At 43.5% G+C, this 24,581-nt stretch overlaps 1 protein-coding gene across 2 annotated transcripts in view; it reads left to right on the plus strand.

Annotated features, from left to right (window-relative positions):
* The window catches only part of EBF2 (EBF transcription factor 2), a 125,981-nt gene that overhangs the window by 83,892 nt on the left and 17,508 nt on the right, over positions 1 to 24,581 (plus strand). For both annotated transcript variants that reach the window (XM_074559183.1, XM_074559184.1), the window contains exons 7-10: positions 9,583 to 9,664; positions 19,699 to 19,816; positions 21,572 to 21,702; positions 22,590 to 22,716. In XM_074559183.1, the coding sequence (XP_074415284.1) occupies positions 9,583 to 9,664; positions 19,699 to 19,816; positions 21,572 to 21,702; positions 22,590 to 22,716 (458 nt within the window). The remainder of the gene's footprint in view (positions 1 to 9,582; positions 9,665 to 19,698; positions 19,817 to 21,571; positions 21,703 to 22,589; positions 22,717 to 24,581) is intronic.

The following is a 24,581-nucleotide window of genomic DNA, read 5'->3' on the forward strand; positions in this document are numbered from 1 at the left end:
TACTCACAATTGAGGCAAACAAAGGGTGATGTTGGTGGTGCTGAATTTGAGGAGGATTGAGGGGAAGACAAAACAAGGAGCAGTAGAGCTGAAATAACTACATCCCAAAGTAGGTAAATAAATACAGGGACAGTGTATGTAAATAAAAGCCTCATATTATTGTGAATAAAAGACTCATATTTTTGTGAATAAAAGACTCATATTTTTGTGAATAGAAGACTCATGTTATTGTGGGCACCCAGTGTTTGTAAATAAAAGACTCATATTATTGTGGACACCCTTGTTTGCACAGTATTCTGTGTTGTTTTGGATCTCCCTCTTTCCCTGCGTGATTATTTTAGGAAGAGGTATTTCAGATCTTACGACTGAGCTGTTTTAGGCACAAGGATTCTTTGTGCATCACTTTGTGGCCTCTAACCCAGCCCATTTAAACCTGCTCTGGCACGTGCCCTTCTCTGCAGCCCAGCTCTCCAACATGAAAACACAACCCTTAATTTTAATCAGCAGAGAGTGAATCCAGTGCTAATAGCACTTAATTGTTTCTCTAAAATGCTCTCGGTTGGTTTTGGCAGCCGGGATGAAAACAATTCCAAATCCCATCAAAGGAGCTGATCCACACCCAGCATGTCCAGGGTGAGGGGTTGGGAGCCAGCGTGGGGTGGCCTCAGATCCTACACGAGGCTCTGTCACCCCTCCCTGCTCGCTCCGTGATCCTGGAAGGTCCGAGGGGTAAAAGAAAAAAAAAGGAATAAAACAGACACAGAAAATCTTGGTCCATGCCCCTGAAAATAATGTGCTGACGGTCTCTTCAAGCACACACCTCTATTAATCTTGACTTTCTTGAAGCCTGCCCGCTAGTTTGAATTTGTATGCGACATCAAACATACCTTTTCACATATGTTCTTTCCAGATTTTTTTTAACAGTTACTTAGCAGTTTATAGAAGGAAGTGAATGATCTCATCAAGCTGCTTAGAAATTAAAAAAAAATCTGTGCTTATTAATTATGCAGGATTAGTCTAATTATAATTCAGCAAATTAATTAGCGACAGAAGGTGTTCTGAAACATTGGAGTACATTTGCATGTTAAATGGAGAGGCTAGTCTGTAATATATGTAAATTTATGCATGGCTTCATAGTTTAATTTAAAAATTTGCAGCTGCATATGGTATGGGAGCAGGTGAAAAGTCAGTTTTAGTTTAATGATGCTAACAAACATTGGATGCTGTCCTGTCTTAGGGAAGGAATGCACTGAATGCACCCCTATCTGCCAATCCATAAATCTGTCATAGGAATATAATGTTACACCAGTGCTCGGATTCAAGGTCATCTGTGCCCAGACCCAGAAGTACAATAGGTGCAGATCTACCCTCTGAATAGCCCTGGAGAAGGGAGGAGGAGGCAGAATGTGCCTGGATCCTGAGCTGCTGGGATGTAAATCTGCCTCTTTAGCAAATGAATGCGCGTTTATTCCATACAAACCCAGTTTGGGGACAGAGCCTTCACAAACGAGTGAGAGCTCTGACCTGAGTGATTTCCACCCTGGCAGGTGTAAAATGGGATCCCAGCCTTGCTTCCATCCCTAATGTTCCCATCAGTGCAGCTCTGTGATCTCCTGGAGTCTCTGGGAAGTTATTTCCAAGTTCTGCATGAACTGCAGGGTGGGGAGTTTTCGTGTGCTGGGCTCTGCCATCTGGCAGCAACAGTAAAAACCAGCAGAGCCAGCAGAGAGAGGGCACTGGTGTAATTGGTGCTCACTGCTCAGCCTAGCATGGCTCAGCAGACTGAGGTTTTAGAGAGACACGGGCTGGGAGGATGGAAGAGTCACAGGAGAAAGGAACTGCAGGTTTCTCTTGGTATGGAAAACAAAAATGTGTGGGGTTTGGAGTCTGTGCTCATTTGGCACCTCTGTCAGCCTTTCTGGGATCTGCAGGGTTTGCAAAGGAGATCTGGAGATAAATTTGCACCTGTGCAGAGCTCTGAGGGTGAAGTGATACCAAAAATGACTGGATTTAAGCAGGACTGCAGTGTCCTTGGGCCTGTGTTTGGTGACACGGCCCAGCTCCAAATCTTGGTGTGCTGCTGATGCTGACAGGAGTGTGAAGAACAAGAATTTGGCCATGTTTTCCAAATCCTGCTGGGTTTTTTGTGTGGAGGCAGCAATGAGCTCTATGAAATTTGTGTCACTATTAAAATGAACCAGTAAAATCCCAAGCAGGACTTGCAGGAATGGGATGTGGCAGTTGCCTGCAAAAGCCGCTGGCTCTGAATTTCCCTGTGCCTCGACTTCCCCGTCCCTGAGCTGCACAGAAGCATTTCCTCCCTGCTGTCCTTTGTGCCTCCCCTCCTCAATAACAATTTCACAGCGTGGCTGGGCCGTGCCCAGCACAGTTGGAGCCCACAGACACTGTAATAAACCAGGGAGCATTATCTGAAGGTCCCTTTCAGCAGCCCGTCAGCCCAATCCTCTCCTCTATTACCTCCCTGCCTATTGACTTTTGATTATGCTCTGGCATTTGGGCCCATGCCAAATGGCATGAATAATATGGAACTTACAGGATAAATAAGCTTTTACCATTGTCTTGGAAGTTACTGGAAAGTTTTGGTGTGGGAGGAAAGGGGAAAGCCCAAAGGATAAAGGGGAAAGTGCTCAAATTGCAAAGAGTCCTCCAAAGACTTTTTGGAGAACAATTGCAATTACAAACACGCTGTTAGTGTTGTGTTTCATTTTCAATTCGAGCCCATAGAGTTCAATTATTATTTTCATTAATGGTGTCAGGTTTTCATCAGAGTGCACAAACAAGGAGGTTTTCCTTGGAGATTTTGGTTTTTTCCCCCAAGCAAATGTGGCCATGGGAAGGAAATACATTGAGCAGCGAGAAATGACTGCCTGGGTACCTGGCAGGGCACTCTCCCCCAGCCCCTGTTTCTTCAAAATGGGATAATTTTGTAGCAGAAGAAGCATTTATTTACCCCAAAGAGTGTGAATTTCAGTTGTGGGTGTGTGTCCCTTCTTTGGGTGAGAGGGACACATTCCGCTTCAGGGATGGAAATTGTAAAATGTATAGAAAATCCACAGGAAAAAAAAAATAATCAAGTTTTCTGACACGTTCGGAGGTTGGGTGACACATTGCAAGTTTACATTTGGTTATTATTGGTTTGAAACTATGCTTTTTTTTTCAAAAACCAAACAAATCCACTAGATAAAGGATGGAGAGAAATATGTTGTTCCAGGCTGCAGAGAGAGGGGGTATTTGAGGAAGAATTGTTTTGTGGCTGAGGAAAAGGACTGGAAGTTGGACATGGATTAATTGTTGTGGACTTGTGTGCAATGCTCTCTCTTGATCCATCTGAAATATTTTCACCCCATTTCTTCTTTAATCCATTGCAGAGAGTATTACCCACCCAAGTGTGAGCAGGACATCTTGGCATAGCAAAAAAATACAATTAGAGGCAGTTTTAAGATGGGTTCTGCCATCTTTAAGGATGTTTTTTACGTTAGTCAGATCTCTTGGACTCCCTTAGCTACTCCCCAACCTTGTTTTTGTTCCTTTTTCACACCTGACTCAAACACTGGCTTTTTTGAGCTCAGGGCCACAGGAAATCAGACACTTCTGCCTTCCCCCAGGTGGCATTTCAGGGATTAGATCCTAGATAACATTCTCACATCAAAACTTAAACTTTAAACCTAAAATCTAAATTGGAGTGAGTGACTGCAAGAAAAGTCACTTAGAAAAATGTCTAACCAGACTGAAGCAATTGTTTTGAATCAAGGCAGGAGGAAGGAGAAATGTTTCTGGTTTGTCCCATCAGGAAATGAGGTTTTTGTTGGGTGTAGGAATAACAGGCATAGTGCTAATCTGCTTTCTGGTTTGTTTGTTTGGGTTTTTGGTTTGTTTTGTTTGGGGTTTTGTGTGTGTGTTTTTAGGGGTTTTTTTGGGTTTTTTTTTTTTTTTGGTTGGTTGGTTTGTTGTTTTTTCTGTGCAACTGGAGTATTTCTATTAAAAAACCCCAAGTGAGAAATGAGCATCCAACTCCTCTTCTCCTGGCCTGGGCTTGGGCTCTCATCATCCGACTCCTGCTCCCTTCTCTCCCAGCCAATCTCTGACAGAGTCAGAAAAGTCTCCTGACCTACATATGTTGGTTTTCACATTTGTTAAACTGGGTTCACACTTTATGCACAGGAGTTTGGTGAAGATTAATTAGCTGCTGTTTGTGGAGTATCATATAAATACTCTGGCTCAGTGCAATAACCCCGCTCATTTCTCACACAGTGCAAGGTGTACACTCATTTAAAGTGCCTTTGTGCACTGCCTGATCCCACACTGGCTGTAACTCCTGCAAAAAAATAGGAAATTTTCTCATCAGCTCCCTAATAATACACCCTGACATAATAGATCGAAATTACTCCAGAGATAAATATTCAGATTGCAAAGAAGTCTTCCACTCTGATATTCATTAAAATCAGGATGGTGATATCAAAGAAATGCAATTAATTGATTTGAAACAGCAACCTGCAAATGTGGCCCTTGGAAAGGCAGGAATTTGAAGTTGTGTGGGGCACTGGGCAGGGTTCTGGTCCCACTTTTCTCAGAGGTTGCCCTGCCAAGACACACACAGGAGACCCGAGGGGAGGATCTGACCTGATCCAGAATTCCCTTGTTCTGATGGAGCTGGAGTCAGGCCCTCACTGCAAGAATAACACTTTTGCAGTTCACAGTATATTTCAATTTAATATTGTTACACTAATACCCATAGTAGCAACTTCTGGTTTTTCTTTGTTCTCTTTGTGACATTTTGGAAGCACTGAATTATTTAAGCAGAATTGCACTGTATCTTTATATTTTCATTAGGTTTTGGGATCACAGGATTTGCTAGTAGGCAAATTCAGAGTTATCCTAGATGGGTGTGTTCTCATGCCAAAAAATGACTGAGGCCACGACTCCAAATTCCACAGCAACCCCGAAATTTACAAGGGAGAATTTTTAGTTATGTCCAGAATTTTAGGTGTACCCACAGGCTGTTCCCAACATACAGCCAATGTTGGACCTCTTGATTCTGTACCTCTATTTTAATGAAGGATAAAAGGTGGATGGAGGATAAAAATTATTAATTAATTTATTTATTTTTTTAAAATTACACTTTCTGCTGCATGTGGGACTGAGCTTTAGGGTTCTGCCTAGTCCTGCCAAAGTCACCAGGAAGAGTTTTCTGACTCCAGCAGGATTTGACTAAGGTCAGTTTGATTCTTCCCACTCATCTGAGGTGGACAAACATCCTCACAGGTGTGGAGCACAGGTTCCAGTCCTAGCCAGGCACAGAACCTGATTATTTGGGCATGGACAGGCAAGATGGGACTGTGGGTCTAAACCTGCTCTGGGAACAGTTTAACTGATGCAAGACCTGGCTTCGTTTGCCCTCACCCTTTCTCCACGTGCACGCACCCTCAGCTGTGCTGGGAGCTCTCCTGGTGCTCCCCACCAGGGATTGCTCAAGGCGTTGCTGAAGTGGAATTGGGATAACACAGCTGACTTTGGCCTGGAGTGAAAAGGGGAAATTCAGCCATTCCCCAGCTGAACTCCTGGGCTTGGTGGGAGCTCCCAGCAGGAGGAGCAGTAACTTTTAAAACAGCTCTAAAAAGAGGGAGGCAGAGTTAAGGTGGCATTTTGGAGACCTCAATCTGTACCCAGAGAGGTCAACAACGACAGAGACATGACAGGAACAGAAATCTATACTTATATCTTAATTAATTTTATGTCTGTGCATTAAGTCAATCTGCTTTTCTATAGCAATGCCAGAGTTTTCAGGGGTAGTTATTGAAATGTGTTTAAATTTTCCCCCACCATCCTGAAATATTGAGAGCATGGGCCAAGGTCCCTTTGCTTGGCTGGAGCCAGAGTCACCTGCTAAACTCCCCCCTAATTCTGTCCTCAGCAAGGCTAAAGATTGGCCAGAGCCATCAAAATCAGCTATTTTTTTATAATTCTATTTAAAAAAATATTATTGTTTTTCATATATATGTAGGTTAAGGCCAAAAACTGGCTAAAGTGTCTCATTTAAAGAAATTAATAAAATCTTTCTGCAATTCTCTTGTTACCCCTAAATCAGCTTCATTTAGTGCTAAACCTTCCCTCCTCTTTGCTCCCCCCAAGTCATTTTTATTCTAATGCTGCAATAAATATTAATGCCTTTCCCAGATGCAACATCTTAAAAAAAACCCCCACATTGGTACATGCACAAACACACATATATATGTATATGGGTATATATGTGTATAAATGTATATACAACAGCCTTCCAAATACTTCATACAGATGCCCACTTGCAGCTCAAATTTGACTGAAGAAACTCTGGAAAAGAGAAAAAGAAAGGTGTGGTTCAACTGGGAAAAAAATTTAAAAAGATAAAAATCCTTGTGCGGGCAGCTAAATGAAATTAAATCTAAATTTTGGGGTGATGGGAGGGAAACTGTCACAGTGCAGCATATCTAGTGATCTCCAACAAATCTTAGCAAAATAAATACAAATTCTGCCATGGTATTTAAGCACTAAAAGAAAACCCAGCCCTTTCTGAATTTTGTGATGTCTTAAAGCAGCAAAACTTTCAGCATTTGGAGCTGTTCATCAGTTCCAGAAGGTCAGGGCAGCTCCAGGAGCCCTCAGTGGGACCCTCAGTGGGATGCCCAGGGCTGGATGCCCAGGCTGGCCGTGCCAGGCTCCGTGGCTGGGATGTGTTTGGTGCAGAGCACTCGGGGAGGATTGGGAACCTCGGCGCTGCCGCAGCTTGGGCACTGGGCAAGTTTTGTTTTCTGTATTTTTTTAATGCCCATTGCCCCCCCTGGCACGAATCAGCCCGGATTTAATTGGAGCCCAGCTTCATTTTCAGGTGTGCTGCTGGTTTGTGTTTGCTGGAGGGCTGAACCCTGGTTTTCTGTAGGCATTTAGCAGAAAAAGGGGATTTTTGTTCCTTGCCACACCGTGCTGCAGAGTTTGCTCGTGGATGCTGTGAAAAGCACATTTGGAGGTTTTGCCTCTCTGTATCTGCCTTTTAGGGGTTGTGTCACTCACAGTCCCCCAGGATCTGTCCTCTTCCCAAAACCAGCCCAGCTGACACCGCAAGTTCTCTCCCAAACACTTTTCCCTGCTCATTTTCTTCGTTCTTTTGTTCATGTTGATAATTTTTCTCATCTCTATCAAAAGGGATGCAAGCATTCAAAAAACTAAAAAATAAGCTGGCCATTTTCCTGCTTAATTTATTTCATATTTCTTTAGAAGTAACAATTTGTGATTTTTATTTTGGTGGCTTTCCTGCAGAATGATCAGCCAGAGGCTCATTGATTTTCATATAAAAGTTCCTTGTCTTGTTTCATTTTATAGTTTGGTTTCATTCTGGAGTTTTCCTTTGCACAGACACATCTATAAGCTTTTTATATATCTGCAAATATTCTTTTTTATATCTCTAAGAAGAGGGAAAGAGAAAAAGGAGTGTTTGTGAGTAACATTTATGCCTCACATTATCTGTGAGTCTCTGAGAGTGCCAGTGTGCAGAGGATTTTTTCCTTCTGAAAACGTTTTTATGGATAAAATCTCACCAAATCTTTCGTATAAAAGAGGTCACAGGTTTTAGCATGGACTTGACAGGACTTATTTAATAAAATATATTCAGTGCTGCTCCCAAGGCATGAAATTCTGTAAGATTTTTAGTTTGGAAGCCAGGGAGGTGCCCAGGGCTCTGTTGGCAGAAGTTGCCCTGTGACACCTCTGTCCTGCTGAACCTCAATGTCCTGCTGAAGCAAGACCTGAAATGAGAAGGAAATGTGGAGAAAATAACAGTCTCACCTTGAGAAAATAAACATTTTAAAAATATCTAATGTGTTTGTGAGATATTAAAAGGAATGATAGTTAAAAAGAGGACATTTTAATTGAAAAGGGTCTCTGGCCATGGTGGGTTTTGGGCAGTGGTTTTACGTGGTGCAATCTGTGTCTTTTTTGTGGGTGAGGTTTGCAGAGGGGTTTGGTTTGTTCAAGCAACACACAAATGGATCCAACCCGTGGCTGTTTCTTTGTATTTTGGGCAGATGGAGGAGAAATCTTGTGGTGGGAGTAGTGCAGAGAAAGTGGCACTAACAAGGGGAGCAGATTTCTGCGTTATTGTCTTGTGCTGGGGCTGGTTTGGAGGGTGTTGTTGGTAAACCCAGGAAATATCCATCTTTCTCCTTTAAAGTTCTAATTCAAGGCATGAATGTGTGAGTTCTGAAGGGACTTAGGGACTGCGGTAAAAAATCGTTGTCATAGTAACAGAAAGGGAAATAGGCCTGGCTCACCTGGGACTTTAACTTACTGCAAAAGCAGATTTATTTTTTTTTTAAAGGCAAGCACTCAGCAAGAGAAATAAATAAATAACTTGTTCTTTGTATTCAAAATCAATTCTTCAACTATTTATTTTTTCTTGTATATGACTCTTTTTCCTTCTAAATCTATCTCAAAGTCTTTGATTTATTTTTTTAATTATAATTGTTGCGTTAAACCCATCTTGTCTGACAAATAGAAACGGAAAGAATCACGACGAATATTTTCACTTGCAACAGAGGATGCCAAAATATTTCTTGCCTACGCCTAAATTTTGAAAACTTGTTTGTTCCAACAACTGTGGCTTTTCACACAATTTCTTCACCTCTGAAGTGTTCAGATTAAATCAGAAAACAAAGGGGTGAATCCTTTCCTCCGTGGATGTGAGACAAAATTTGGTGGAATAGCTTAGGGAAAAATTCCTGCTGAATATTTCTGACCTCTAAAATCTCCATGCAGTGTTGGGTGAGTCACCAAACAGGCTGGAGATTCAACTTGGGTACATGACAAGGTAAACTCTACAGAATAATAAACCATACGAAGATGGGTGTATGTGACAGAACAAAAATAATTGGCACGAGAACTTTGTGGGATATTAATGGGTTTATCTGCTCGGACAGCGTGAGCTGTCATGTTTCACTTGAGCTCGTGTTCTCCTTATCCTCCCTCCAAATCTAGGTAGGAACAGTCTGGGCTTTTGGCAGTTCTGTTCCTCTGCTTTTGTGACAGGAATCTTCATCAGAAAAAAACACCATCAGAATGAATTCTCATCAGATTCCTCCCTGAGCTGCGTTTGCTCCTGGGTTTTTCATACATTCCAAGGCTTATCTGCTTTGGAGTTGCCCTGTTGGTTTTGTGGTCTCCACAATACCATTATCCTTCTATATTGTTTCATGGGAAGTCCCTCCAGACAGCCAAAGAAAGATCTTGAATGCGAGGGAGGGATAAGAAAGAGACTAAAATTGTGTGGTCAAACCTGTGGAGAGGGACTGGGTGTAGATCAGAGGAATGATGTTCACTTACACCACAGTGGATTTCAGTCACACTGGTTATACTTTACGTGCTGGTTTTTGTAAATTCCATTTATTAGCGTTTGGTTTGTTTGTGTTTTGATAAATTCTTGCAGTCCTGTAAGACCCAGTATGATGCAAACCACTTCATGTACATTTTAAACCAGAATATAACAATGCCTTTTGCTGTGTTTAATAGAAGTGATGTGGTTCTTTCTCTTTCCAGATTCTTCCTAAAATTTTTTCTCAAGTGCAATCAGAATTGCTTGAAAACAGCAGGAAACCCAAGAGATATGAGACGGTTCCAGGTAAGTCTTACAAGGCTCAGCATTAACCTGTCTGCCTTTGTTCTTCTTTTCCTTTCCCATCTCCTCTCTCCCACACTGCCCCTAACAAACACGATGACAAAAGCCATATCAGACAGCGTTCAAGTTTTTCTCCATTTGTTGTGTTTAAACCTTTTTTCCCTTTTCCTTTCTTTTCCTTCCCTCCTTCTCCACCCCGAATCCCCAGGGGGAAGTGCTGTACTGTACCAACCAGCAGTGGATATTTGATTTGACACCCTCGGGCAAAGCACTCGCAGATCCAGCTGCCCACAGCAGGGATCGTGCCTGTGATATTTAGATGCCTCAGAATTGTTCAAAGTAGCTCTGTACGTGCTACACAAGCAACCTCCTCATTTCCTACCTCTTTCCCTGTTATTTTCTGCTTTCTAACACTCTCACACCCTCCCTTCAGCTTCTGTAAAAAACAACAACAAACAACCAAGAAGCCAAAATAGCGATGGTCACTTTGAGATGTCAGGAGAGGAGAGGAGAGGAGAGGAGAGGAGAGGAGAGGAGAGGAGAGGAGAGGAGAGGAGAGGAGAGGAGAGGAGAGGAGAGGAGAGGAGAGGAGAGGAGAGGAGAGGAGAGGAGAGGAGAGGAGAGGAGAGGAGAGGAGAGGAGAGGAGAGGAGAGGAGAGGAGAGGAGAGGAGAGGAGAGGAGAGGAGAGGAGAGGCTCTCCTGCCCTCACCTTTTCGGCAGCTCTGTTTAATAAATAACAGTTTCACCATTAGCTCAGCCCCTGGTAGAGCAGCAAGGGGATGGTGCAGCTCTGAGAGCCTGGATGTGCTGTCAGATGGCAGAAAGTGGGGCTGGAGCTGACTCTGGGGCAAGGCTGAGGCACAGCCATGGAATCAGGTGGTTGGGCTGCACCCCAGATTTTCTGGGGGACTTTTGACGAGCCATTTTCCCTCTTTTCATCTCTGATTCCAAATGGGGTTACTTACATGAGCTTCCTCATTTATAAACGGAGTTAAAACTCCACTGGAGTTTACAGAGTTGCTTCAGACTTTCCATCAAAATACATTCTCAAAATGCAGTCATTTTTATTTTTCTTCTACTTCTGCTAGCACTGAAAAATTTAATAATTTTTAGAAAAAGTTTCAACTTTTATGAGAAATCCTGCAAAACAAAATCTTCTGAAAGCTCAGAAAAATTAAGGAAATGCAAAAAAAAAAAAAAAGTTTTATTACCCTTTAGTTTGGAGCATGAAGAAATTTAAATAAAAATTCCTGACCAACCTAATTTTTTTCACCAGTAGTTTAAAGAGACTGCAGTGACTTCTTCACTCTGTGTTCTTTAGAGATGATAAGACATGAGAAAGAAAGAGGTGCTCATTGTTAGGGAACTTATACTGAGTTTTTTTTCAAGTGGCAGTTTCCATAAAGAAAAGAACCAGCAATTAGTTATCATCTGCCAAGAACGCTAAAAAATCTGGAAAGCAAAAGAAAACCTCTTTTACAGCATGTAAACACATCTTGTTGGCTTTTGGAGCCAGCAAGAAGAACTGATTGTGGAATGTCAGGAAACATAAATAATCTCATTTTTTGGGGGTTTTTGTTCTGAGTTTGTAAAAAATTGTGCCCAGGGCTCTCCTGATTAACACCTGGGGACCTGAGGCACTGCCATAATACACAGAATATTGGCTGCAACTGCCAAAAGAGAAATCCTGCACCCAAACACATTGGAATATTGGAGAAATTCAGCTCTGGTTTCAAACCCATGCTGGCTACTCCCAAAAAAATCCTCAAATCCTTGATGTCCATCAGAGGCTGAGCTGAAGGAGGAGTTTGGATCAAACTTTAATCTGTCTGTGTTCTTAGCATTGTTCTTGGTGTCACCTCACCTGAATGGGGATGTGACAGAGCCCAACAGCCTCAGACGTCCAGGGAAACCTGAAACAGGGAAACAGCACCAGATCCTGCAGGGTGCCGTGGATGAGGATGGAATTCCTTCATTCCTCAGCCCATCCACAGGGCAGCTCTCTGCCTGGCCTTGCTTTTGGTCCCTGCACCAAAATCAGCACTTTGTTGAGGAGAATGAGCTGGGACAGACTCCTCAGCTGCGTTTTCTGCCTCCAAACATGCCAAGCTGGGAAAGCAGAGCCAAGTGAAACTCCAGGGTTCTGTTTCTCTGGGGTAACTTCAACTCCTCCTGCACGTTGACTCCATGGGAGTCTCAGTGTGAGAGCTCACTTCAGGCCCCCAAATTAATAAAGATCAGGCTTTAAAACCACTAAGTTCAGTTTAGTTTTTATCAACAGCCCCCAAAGATGCCAACCTTTTCTCAGAGTTACAGAATGAAAACCTTTGAGACAAATGGCAGAATGCTTGAGGTTTTGAGTGAGAGCAGGATCTTCATTCAGGCTGCTTCAGAGCTGGACTCATGGGTTGCTGAGCTTTGTTCTGGGCTGCAGAGGTCAGTGTGGATAAAAAAAGATACAAAAAGTGGCTCAAATCGCTAAAATTTGACACCCTGGGAATAACAAAGCTCCGTGTTCCAAAGCAAATTAGCCATGATGAACAGGAAGGACAATGGGCAAAGACAGCTTGTTTTCTGTCTGCCTCCTGGTTTCTAAGGACATCATCATTTCTTCCCTGAACATAACCAGAGTTAGGAGTGTTCTTAAACACTCCTGTGGCCTCTGGACACTTCTTTTATTTTTGGTTGATTTTTTTTTCTGTTTGTTGAGTTTTCTGTTTTAAAATTTTCATAAATTCTTTTTGCCTGCTGCTTGTTGGGCATGGCCTGTCAGCAATCCTGAAACTCAAAAGTGGGGGGAAAAAATTGCTTTAAAATATTAGTGGTCTGTTTGCACCCTTTGGACATGTTAATTTTCATTTTAATTGTTAAGATATTCACCAGGCAGAGTAATGAATGTGCAGAGCTGTCTATTAAGTTTGAAGGGGTAGTTGTGCATCCTGCCAGTGCACAAACCTGTGAGCAGAGAAAAAGCAGGCTCAAAAACCACAGGGCAGCAGAGTGGTTTATTCATTTCATTATTTAATTCATTATGTTTCAGTCTTGGGCCATATCTAAGAATTCTGCTGGTTTTCCCCCAATAAATTATTTGTACAGCTGTTGTTATTAAGTCCCTCCTTTCCCAGACACTTCCAAGCACTTGGCTTTCCTTATGCAAACAGAATTCTGCAGCAATGCTCATCTAAGTGTGCTTCAATTCCTATCTGTGTTCTGCAGAACCAAACATTTTCACTTTCAATGGAGAAGTGTTTGTCAAACCTCCAGGAGACATCAGGATCCTCCTTTTCCTCTGTGGTTATTAAACAAAAGAGCAGAGAAAATCCTTCTAGCAAAGTTCTCATTTAAATCACTGCTGAAACCTGGGCTTGAAAGGGTCTTGTCCAAGACTGTTTTTGTTCTTTAATGGAGCCTGAATGAAAGCCCAGAGCTGAGGCACAAGTACAAATATGAGATGTGGAAATAGTGCCCTGCAATGCATCCTACTGAGCCTTCCAGCACAGAGCACTGGTTACTCATGATGGAAAAGCATCAAGCAATGCTTCTGATTAAAATGGGTGTGAAGCTGCACAGTTTGGGCTTGGCTTGGCTCATCCCCAAAGCTCCAAAGCACTGGATCCAGTGTCCAAGCCTGGCCCCAGCCTCACTTCCAGAGCCACTACAAGATTTAGATATTTCATATTATACTAGTAATATATTAAGATAAATTGAATCTTAGATTTCATGTGTATCATTAAAAAAGGGGGGGATGGGGAGAGAAAGGGGAGGAAAGGTTGCATTAACATCGTGTTGTAAATTTAATGCAGCTCCAGATGCCTGAAGAGTTGTGGTTTTTTACTATAATTCTTTAGTTTGGAGAGCAACACCAGCTGCTTTGTGATCCTCTTGCCTTCCTTTACTAACCAAATGCAATGATTTTGTGCTGTTGAAAACTATGTTTTACATCAGAAGTTAAGGAATGTGTGATCATTATTTTGGTGAGGTTTTTTCCCCCTATAGTAACATGATTTTATTGTGAATCACTTCTTCAATGTCTGTCAGTGGCTAAAGCAGGGAAAGAGACTCTTTCTAGAACTAAAGGAAAGGGAATATTTCTAGAACTAAGGGGTACTTTCATAGTTACTTGATGGCTGTCCAAAACCCACAGGGATCAAGCAGCATGTCCTTGTGAATTTAACTGAAAAAAATATTGGTTATTTACAAATTAAAATGTTTCCAAATAAAGCTGATGGGTGGAAAACTGAGGCAAAAATCATCCCAAAATTACTTATTTAAACACAGGGTTTGAGTTCAGCTCCTCTGCAAATTGAGTTTGCATAGGTATTGCTAGTCAGGGTTGTGTTCTCAGTGAGGGATTCTCCCAGGAATGGAACTCAAAAATAAAACCCCCAAAAACTCTGCCCTCCATTTAATGAGGAATTCTCCTGCAGAACTTGATTGAAGCCCAGTGATACTTTAATGGTAACGAGTGGTGTGTAAAGGGGGACAATAATTCTGTAGAATTAAGATGAGGCTCTTCAGCTGAGACGTGGTGCTCACACATTAGGCTCCTGTTGGTTGGGAATCCTGTTTCCTCCAGGAGCACAGGGATTGAGCAGGGAGGGGTAGCAGGCAGCAGACATTGGTTCTAACAGTGATCAGCTTTGAACCAATGTCCTTTCTTAGGAGCAAAATGAGAAAGGTCAGTAATTGCCCTCTGTTTTCAGCAGAAAACATGACATGGAATGTTTCCTGGCAGGTACCCCCCCTCCTCTAGATGCTCTAGGGAGAAAGAGAAAGGAAAAATAACAAGGTGCACCCCTGGGGAGGTTTCCTTCCTGACCTCGGAGTGCTTGGATCAGTTCATCATCAGGCACGTGGGCAGAGCTGGCTGGGGCTGGGATTTCACCCAGCTCACTCTAATCCAGAGCTCTGAGGGCTCTGTGGCACTCAGGGACATGGAAAATGATGGAGAGGGGTGGGATGATATTGGGAGTTAGGAATGAAGGCTGTAGGAAGCAAAAAGGATGGCAAGGATAAAACATCACTGCTCTAAATGGGAATCCTGTTCAGGCTGCCGGGGAAGGAAAGTGCCAGAGACCCCCGTGGTCAGGCTGGGATATGGACAGGGATCACTGAGCTGCTGGAAGAGGTGAACACTGCATGGAACAATCATGATGGGGGACTCATTTCCCAGGCAGAGATTGCAAAACAAACGCAGCTGCTGTCAGCAGAGCCTGGGCCTGTTCCTGGAGGGGGCAGATTTCTTCATCGGGTACTGACTGACCCAACAAAAGGTGATGTTATTTTATATTCTGAGTGAGTAAGGGAAGGACTGACTCAATTGTGAGAGAAAAAGTACTCAAGGAGCTTAATGTGCTCAGATCTGAAGGCCAAATATTCATGGGGAAAGAGAGTTCCCAGAGTGATGTCTCATCCACTAAAAACAAACCACAGATGAGATCCACTCAGCCTCAGACTGCCAGCACAAAGGAGGCAGATTTGTTGTGTTGGGCCCCTCTGAATTCTTGTTTGGGTACAATACACTGGATTAACTACAGCCAAAGGAGAGCAAAATGACATTGGAACAGGTGCAGGAATGGGTCATTAAGGGGACAGGGGCAGGACAAGAGCTTGGCTCAAATACTTGCACTGGGGAGGGGTGGAACTGCTCTCTGAAATTACCCTCAGGAAGGTCAGGAAGGGAAATAATAATCTTAAAGCTAATGTTAAGTACAAACTGACTAGGAATAAATTTAGGCTGTGAGCCATAAATTCCCTCATCACCAGGCTTTAAAACAAGACGAGTGTCAAAGGCAGAAGGTGGAAATGGCTGCAAACGATTTTAGGAAAGCAGCTCCATGGTTTGTCTGCGGATAACAGCAGCAGACAAGGTGTCAGTGACCCAGGAGTGGTGTCCAAGCCTGTGTCCCAAGAACCTTCAGCTCCCCTGGGTGAAGGTAGGGTGCCCAGTTTACTGTCAGCCCCCAGTCTGCAGGATCAGGCTTGTGGAGAGGATTTCCCAAAGAATTCCATGGAAGCTTTGAGCAGAGTGAGGCTGCTGGCATTTTCCACATTGTTTATCTTATTCCTAATCCAACTCTGAGGCAAACCCATAATATCCAGGCTCTCCTCCTGTGTTACTCCCTCAACCAAAATTCCTGTTGACATCAATGGGAGCCCTGTCCAAGTCCAGGCAGCAGGATGAGGCCTGACATCTTTCCTTCCTCTCAGCTGGGAAATAATAATAATAATAATAATAATAATAATAATAATAATAATAATAATAATAATAATAATAATAATAATTTTTTAATCCTCATAACAGGGTTTGGTTTTTTTGAAAAGTTAAAATAACATGGTGCTGTGACTAGAGAATTACAAGGGAAAGTGCATCAGGAATGCAATATTGTTTCCAGATGTACAATGTCATAAAGAATTTTTTCCACACTTGGAATGGTAACAGGAATTTTTTGAGAGAGATCATTTACACAGTGATGAGATATGTTACATGTAAGTAAATGCCTGTATGCCTGGAATGTTTGTACCATATGTCTAAATAGGTGTCTGTGACTGATGCGGATTTTATATCTGAGGATGTGAATGGATTTGCATATTTGTGATTTGAAGAGCAGCACACTTTAGAATATAAAAATACTGATATAACACAGTTAGGGGAGGGAAATTTGTAGTACCCAGGTGAAGGTTTGTAAAGAAACACAACCCCCTGAGCTGTGCAGGGAGGTGAAAGAGGGGCAGCAGGGCTCAGAGGAGCCGAGTTTAAAGTGTTAAAGGCACTTTGGCTGGATGTCACAGGAGGTGAACCCTCCCTGTGGGTTCTGAGCGAGGATTGCATTACAGAAATCCACCTGGGAAACAAAAATAATGTGGATACAGCTCCAGCCTTTCCCCAGGACTGCTGGGGAGCCACAGCTTTATGGCTGTGGCCTCTCAGCTGATAAGAAGACCTTTGCAGATTGGCAGGGAGAACCTCAAGGAGCGTGAAAACAGCTTAGAATCCTCAATTCCCCCGGTGTTCTGAGGGAGATGGGATCTGTGTTTGGAAGGATGAAGGAATAACACATTGCCCTCTCTATTTCTTTCTTGCTTGCTGTGCTCTGAAACCTCAGTAGAGGTTACAGTTTGGTCCAGCTTTTGGGTGGCACAAAATCTAAAGTTTTTATGCTGTCTGTGCCTAAAATTTGGCCCTTAGCCTCACTTACCAGAATCCACAATCTACCTGACCTATTTTGTTGGTCTCAGATCATTCCCTTTAGATTAAATTTTGCATTAACAGCTGATGTTAGGTAAAAGATTATCCACAGAGAATAGGCAAAGAAGCCAAATTATCATACACAAGAAGTGGTGGCACCAGGGCAGGAGAAGAACAACTCACCAGAACCATTTGCCAGCGCTGTGGGCAAAAGTCAGAATTTAAATCTCCAGGGAAGTTTGCACATCACCTTTCATCAGCACTAAATACAGGGTTTTTAAAAAGGGTTTGGACTATTTTACGACGTTGGGAGAACAAGTGTGGTTGATAAATACGTGTTCAGGAGGGTATTGGCAAAAGTGCATAGAAATGGTTAACAAGGTAATGGTAAGAAATGTTGACCTTGATTTGTTTAGCTAAGATGTAAAGATTTTTGAAGGTCAAAGGTGTTCTTGTGTAGTGTTTTGGAGTCTAACTGTGTCTGACCCTCTAACATTAAGCTGCTGTGGCCTGCAGTTTTGAAGAGTGAAGCAAACCAGGGGGAAAGAGGGAAGGGGGAGAGAACAGGAAATGGAGTGAGGTGTTTCAGGAAGTTGTCAGGAGTTGACTGATTGATTCCAGATGGAAAGGGTCACCCTTCATGACCCAGGAAATACTCACTGGGGGAAAGCAGTTGGCTTGTGAAAGGGAAGGGCCTGGGAGTTAGAGACCATGGTGGAATGCACATTCCTCCTCCTTTTATCCATAAAACATTGGCTTTTATTCTCCAGAATAAAACAATTGTATTGTGATCTCCATCAGGCAAGAGGGAACAGCTGGGGCAAAGTGAAGAAATTCAGTCATTTTGATGTCCATGTTCTCACATGTCCTTTTTCCACACCGTGGATGAGGAGTTGGGTGGTGGTGGTGTAGCAATGACAAAGGTCTCTGCTGAAATTCAGGTTACAGCAAAAAAGGTCCCAAACTTTGAGAAGGTTCTGCTCCTCATCTGAACTTTGTATCTTGCCCTGTCCATGAGAATGCTCTGTTTATTCACCCTGGCTCCCAGCCTGTGACAGGTCAAGCGGCTCTGGCCCTCCTGTCATGCATGGGAGAGGTGATAAAAATGGAGCCACACATGGAGAGAGGTCTAGAAGCGCATCTTCCATTCCTGCTGGCTCAGGGCGCAGAGGATGCTCAGCACTTGTCTTCTGGACTGGTTCTTGCCATTACTCTGCCATTGCTGTCGGGGTCTCTACATCTCCTACCAAAATGTGGCTCTTGTGTTGTGCACAACCCAAATGGTGATTCCAACACTGACCTCTGCTCTGGGACAGGGACAGAACCAGGCAACAGCTGGAGCTGTGCCAGGGAGGGTCAGGCTGGAGACCATGAAAATGTTGGGGATCAGGGAAAGGTTGGATTTTGGGAAAGGCTCTTCCCCCAGAGGTGCTGGCACTGCCCAGGCTCCCCAGGGAATGGGCACAGCCCCGAGGCTGCCACAGCTCCAGGAGGGTTTGGACACCACTCCAAGGGTGCCCAGGGTGGGATTTTGGGGTGTCTGTGCAGGGCCTGGGGTTGGACTGGATGATCCCTTTTCCACTCAGGACATTCCATGACTCCATTCTATGTGTGAACACTTGAAGTCTGCCTCTGTTCTCTTCCTGAGAGCAGGTGGGTGTGTATTTATCCCACTCGTGTAAATGAGCTCAGAGATGTCTCTATTCCATAGTGTAACTGTATATACAAGACACACTTTTTATTTACATTTGGTTGCAATTTAAACACTTGTCGTAAATATCTCAGACACTGGAATAATTCAGGCCTATTCCCCTTTGCCACAGAGTGTTCTGGGCTGGCCAGTGAGAGACTAAAATTTATTTCCATTGTTGAAGGGAAAATAATGAAGTGCATCTGAGTGGGCTCAGCTATGTCATGAGGGAAACGTTCCCTTTGGATGGAGTCACACCCCACCCTAATGGGAATGAGGAAATCAGTTGGCACACAAAAGCAACACATTCTGTGACAAGAATGCTTGAGAAGTATAAGAGTACAGGATGACAAGAGCCTTTTGGAATGAATTAGAGTTGTCTCGAGAAAGAAAGTATTCTTTAAGCTCGCCTAAGCCAGGGGAGGGCAAGGTCTCTCCTGCTCTGTGCTGGATAGAGTTTTATCAACAATTAGAGCTTGACATTCTCTTACCTCAGCTGTGACATCTGAGGCTGTGAAAATCCATGAACACATGCAGGGTTTGACTCTCCATGGCTGTGCTGTACTGTAGGTGCGGCAGTGCGATGGAATTAAGCTCATTTACACCAACTAATGGTCAAAACCACTCAGTCAGAGGGCATCTTCTTTCAGGAGTTAAAACACTTGTTTTTCCCAAAAGTTTGTGGTTTGAAGTCACATATCTTTATCTGGATTGATGGTATTTAGAGCTTTGGATACTGTAAAAACTAAAGTGAGATTAATTAATATATACAGTTATTTCCTCTAAGAATTCAGATTGGAGCCCAGTCATGTTCTTGGTTTGGGGTGCTCAGGCTCAGATGATTTTTCAGGAGGCACCATATCAAACTCAGGCATAATATTAGGTCCTGTTTTCATGGAGTTTCCATCCTGCAGGAGCTGGGTCATTTTACAGTGAGGCTTCTATACTGCCCACAGGATGCTGTGTTAAATGAAATTAATGCACTGAATGAAGGGTGAAAATATTTTTTCCCCTTCTTAAACCTCTGCAGGGTGTTCTGCCATTTTACAAAACAAGGGTGTAAAGTTCAGCCGAACTGAATAATTAATCCTTAACAAGTTGAATTTACAATAAATTGTTTACCTGGCTGTTTTTTCCTTCTCTTTCTAAATATCCAGGTGGTGCTATCAACAACAGTGAACGTGGATGGGCACGTGCTGGCAGTGTCTGACAACATGTTCGTGCACAACAACTCCAAGCACGGGCGGAGAGCAAGAAGACTCGACCCCTCAGAAGGTGGGAGTTCTGTCTGGAGAGCAGAGCAGAAATTACCCATTCTTCCATTTCTGTTTGTTTTCAGGAGGGAAGGAGAGCTAAGGGGGAATTGCAGAGCCTCAGGGGGTTTGGGGAAGGCAGAGGCAGGAAAACAGTGTCTACTGCATGCAAAATATGATCCTCCTCACATCTAAGGGACTGACTCCCCATCCCCCTGCAATTTATTAATTAGCATGTACTGCAAAGATGAAAAACACAGAAACACTAAGTATTATCTAAATTTCAGCCCTCTCATTCAGCTGGGATAGATTTGATTTCAGGCAAATTAGGCAAGATGACATCTTAGTTAAACAGAGCCGTTCCAGCACAAGATGTGTATGAAAAAGTGTCACTGGTTCCCTTAAACAAACTGTGCACGGAGCCTAACGATGCGCAGAGGGAGCTGACACTAATTGATGTGAGTTTGTTTGGCTAAGCCAGACTCATGGCCAGCTCCAGGATGGGTTGGGGACTGTGTTCAAGCAATTACAAATTCTTGTATCTGTTAAGTTTCAAAATGTTCGGCCCCTCCTCTCCCTCTTCATTCCCAAAACATTCCACCTCCCTCATGCAGACAGTGCTCAAAACTGACTGGAAAATGCTGGAAAGTGCTATCAGTGCCTGCTTTTCCCTCTCCTGCAGCCACTGAAAGTGAGAAGAGCTGGTGATGTTAGTAGAAAAGACAAGCAAGGATATTATTTCATTATAATGTTTTGCTGCCCCACTTCTTAACTGTGCCCTGTATCAACCTAAAAGAAGAATTAATGAACTGGAAGAAAATGATTGAATCAGTAAAGAATTCGGAGTGGTGTTAATTCTCCCCCAGCGGGCAGTGAAATGGTAGAAGGAAAATCCCAGGATTCCTAGCCTAGGAAGCCATCCAGTTTTTCCTTGACTGATTGGATGTGATTGACTGGCTGTTCAAAGGAGTCTCATGTTTTTGGAGCACTGCCAAAGTTCCCCTCCACCTCTGACCCTGTCAACATTGGGAATGGAGTGATGGATTGACTTTGGTTATGGCCTGGAAACCATATTGGGTTCCTGATGGGATGCATAGTCCATAGGCCTTGAACATATGGGAGAGAGAAATAAAAAAAAAAATAAATGCCCCATAAAATCAGGAAAATTATTAGAAATTATCTCCTGATATGAATTGGAGGAGACATTTGATATTCCCATATCTTCTTTCACCCATTGGTAAATGTAATGAATGTGACTGTACCTTTTTTTCCAGAGGGTTTGTGTCTGTGGGATCATATGCTAATCAGTGGGTGTTATTTTGTTTTTTTAAGCAACCACTGCACAATCATTTAAGCATCTCATTTTTACACCCACTACAGTTGGCCTATTAGGCTTTAATGACACGATGTTAAGTGCCAGTAATGAATAGGCAAGTAATTAACACTTGCAAGGCAGAAAACACTCCTTTATTTATTTATTTATTTATTTATTTATTTATTTCTCAGCATACTGGGGTTTGTGGAGTGGTGAGAAGCCTCAATGGGTGAATGGCTGGAAGGGACTCGTCCTAGGCCTCTGCTAGCATTGGGAACTCCGGAATTCCCAGGTGTGGATGGGTAGAGCTGCTCTCCACCAGTGATGCAGGTTTTGCATCACTTGGGATGTTTGATACTTACAGGAATTGCTCCAGGGATTTACAGCCAGGCCTCAGAGCTGTTGGGAGGATGAAAACAGACACCTTCAAGAGCTGTTTTGATGCTTTTTTGTTCTGTGCAGCCACGCCCTGCATCAAAGCCATCAGCCCAAGCGAGGGCTGGACCACGGGGGGAGCCATGGTGATCATCATCGGGGACAACTTCTTCGATGGGCTGCAGGTGGTGTTTGGGACCATGCTGGTGTGGAGTGAGGTGGGTACAGCTGCCCCTCTGCCCCTGAGCTGGGGAGACTTCTCTTTTCTGAGGAGGAACGGGGTTAATTCCTGTTCCTGTTCCATGCTGTGAGGTGGGACACAGAAGCCTGTGTGAAGGGAGTTTATGGAATGTGTTTTCCTTTCTCTGTGATATTATTGAATGATACCCAGAATGGAACTGAACAATTCTAGGTGTCTATAAAATCAAAGAAATTATTAGAAATTGTCTCCTGATATGAGCTGAAGGAGACATTTGATATTCTCACATCTTTTTTTACCCACTGATGAACTTAATGAATGTTACTCTACCAATTTTTCCACAGGGTTTATTATTTAAACAGGTTTATTTGCATAAGCAAAGGTCGAGCAATAAAGAAAGGGTTTAAGTTTCGGAAGGAGAAAAAAAATCCATCTGGGCCCAGGAATAAGCCATCAATTAACCAATGGGCTTAACAGTACAAGTTTCTTGATGACAATTCATCCTAAAATGTGTGATCCTCTCCCTGGAAGTGAGGCTCTAACCTAGGTGTATCCCTATGCTGATCTATAGTGATAATTTTTTTTAAAAGAGTTTTTACTGAGGCCTGTGATGGCAGGACAAGGGGGAATGGTTTTAAAGCGAACAAGGGTAGAATTGGAAATGAGGATGGCACTTTTTAGGGTAGGCTCTGGGACAGGTAGCCCAGAGAAGCTGTCGCTGCTGCATCCATGGAAGTGTGCAAGGTTGAGCAGGACTTGGAGAAATCTGGGATAGAGAAAGGTGTTCACTGGGGGTGGGACTGGATGGTCTTTAGGGTCCTCCCAACCCAAACTTTTCTGCAATTTACTGGTGAAGTGCAAGGGTAGAGCAGAGCCCTGATGGAGCTGTCCTGTTGCCGTTCCCAGCTGATCACACCTCACGCCATCCGCGTGCAGACGCCGCCCCGGCACATCCCCGGCGTGGTGGAGGTGACATTGTCCTACAAATCCAAACAGTTCTGCAAAGGAGCACCAGGCAGGTTCATTTACACAGGTGGGTGCCTGGGATTTGGGCTGCAGGAGCTGTGTCGGTGACTGGTATTGGTTTGAATTAATTAATTTGTTAATTAATTTACCCTGTTGCTTGTCCAAGGCCACTCTGGCAGTGGTGACACATGGGGGTGTAAGGAGGAGGTTTCATAAGGCATTTTTACTCCACATTAATATTTTTCCCAACTGCTGTCACAAATGGGTCTGCCTACAGAATATACAACCTAATATTTACATTCAGCCTGATTATATTTGACCTTCTCTTTCTTTTTTATTTTTCTTTTTTTTTGGAAGGAGTCACACTAAGATTGTTTGAAACTTTCTTTCACCCATTGATAAATGTAATGAATGTGACTGTACCTTTTTTTCCAGAGGGTTTGTGTCTGTGGGATCATATGCTAATCAGTGGGTGTTAGAATTGTTGGAAAGATTAATATAAAAATTATCTGCACATTTCAAGGGTAAATCTAACTGGCACAGTGAGGCTGTTGTGGGAGCTCATTGTGTCCTGTAACGTGTCTTAATGTTGGGCTTCTGCAAAGTGTGCTGTGCTGGCACTGCTGCACTTCTGGGGCTCTCAGTGCTTCCACTCCCAAGTGTTCTCACTCAGGGCTGCTGCAGCCCAGCCATCAGCCTCCTCTCCTCACCGAAATGGGACGTGTGGACTCTTCCATAAGGTTCCCACATGGAAAACTCCCTGTCAGAGTGAAGCCAGCAGGGTTCTGTAGACATGGAACGATGTGCTGGGGAGTGGAGCAAAAGCCCAGACAAATGGCTCGCTGGAGGGGAATGGCAGTGGCTGAACCAACTTTAGCAGCTGAAGGAAGAGATGAAATCCTTCAAATGAGAGAGAAAAGCCTGTTTTTAAATGGCCACATAAGGAGCTGCAAGCTCACTGTGATGTCCTTGCTCGGCTTGGCTGGGAGAAGCTGGCTAACAATGAGGAATGGAAGTGATGGATTAGCCTGGAAAATAAAACTTCAATAGTGAAAATAACAAAAGATGACAACCACAGGTTACAGAGGCAGATTCCATGGACTCATGGGCAGGGCAAGCACAGCCAGGCATGGGGGCATCTGAGGGCAAAGGCCCTAAACCAAACATGAACCCAGAACCTTATCAGCAAAGGGTTCTGAGCCAACAGGCATAAAGAACTGGAAAGCTGAGCCAATGTAGGACAGTCCTGTCAGCATGCTGGCTCCCAGGGACCCACAGCTCCCACTGTGACCCAGCTAGGTGCCCCCCCTCAGTCTGCTGTCCACCATGGCCTGAGGTCAAAACCCTCTCTAAAAGCATCTGAGGTAAAAATCTCAACAGGATGAGATCCCACAGCCACACCCAAGCACTTGTTCCCTGTGTGTGCCTTCATCTCGTGAGGTTGCACACACATCCCTGTTCTGAATTGCTTTCCTTTCATCAGCTGCTCCTGGAATAAAAAGACATTTGTTCTCTGCTGCTAATCTTGCTGTAGCCTCATCTTCTGCTTTTAATATGACACAAATTCAAATTCTCTGCTGCTGTAAGTGGTTCCATTATAGTTCCCTTGGCTTTAATAACACCCCAGTTTATGCCAGCTGAGGGCACGTCTGTAGGCTTTCCTAGTTCAGCTTTGATCACAGCTCTGCATTTACTTTGTCACAGAGATGCTAACCTGGAAATGTGTATATCAGGGAGATTTGGAACATAATTTTCCTTGCTGAGCAGAAATCCTCCAGGGGTTGCCTTGTCAGAGCAAAGCAATATAAAATCATCTGTGGGAGAGGCTGGGCTCTGGGTTGTGCTGTATCAGCCTCTGTGCCAGGATCCAGAGATGGGAAGGTGCTGGTTTGCTAAATCTTGTAAGGAGACTGGAGCTCTTGTTTTCTGCTT

This window comes from Zonotrichia albicollis, chromosome 26 (assembly GCF_047830755.1).
Source record: "Zonotrichia albicollis isolate bZonAlb1 chromosome 26, bZonAlb1.hap1, whole genome shotgun sequence".
NCBI classification, from domain to species: Eukaryota; Metazoa; Chordata; class Aves; order Passeriformes; family Passerellidae; genus Zonotrichia; species Zonotrichia albicollis.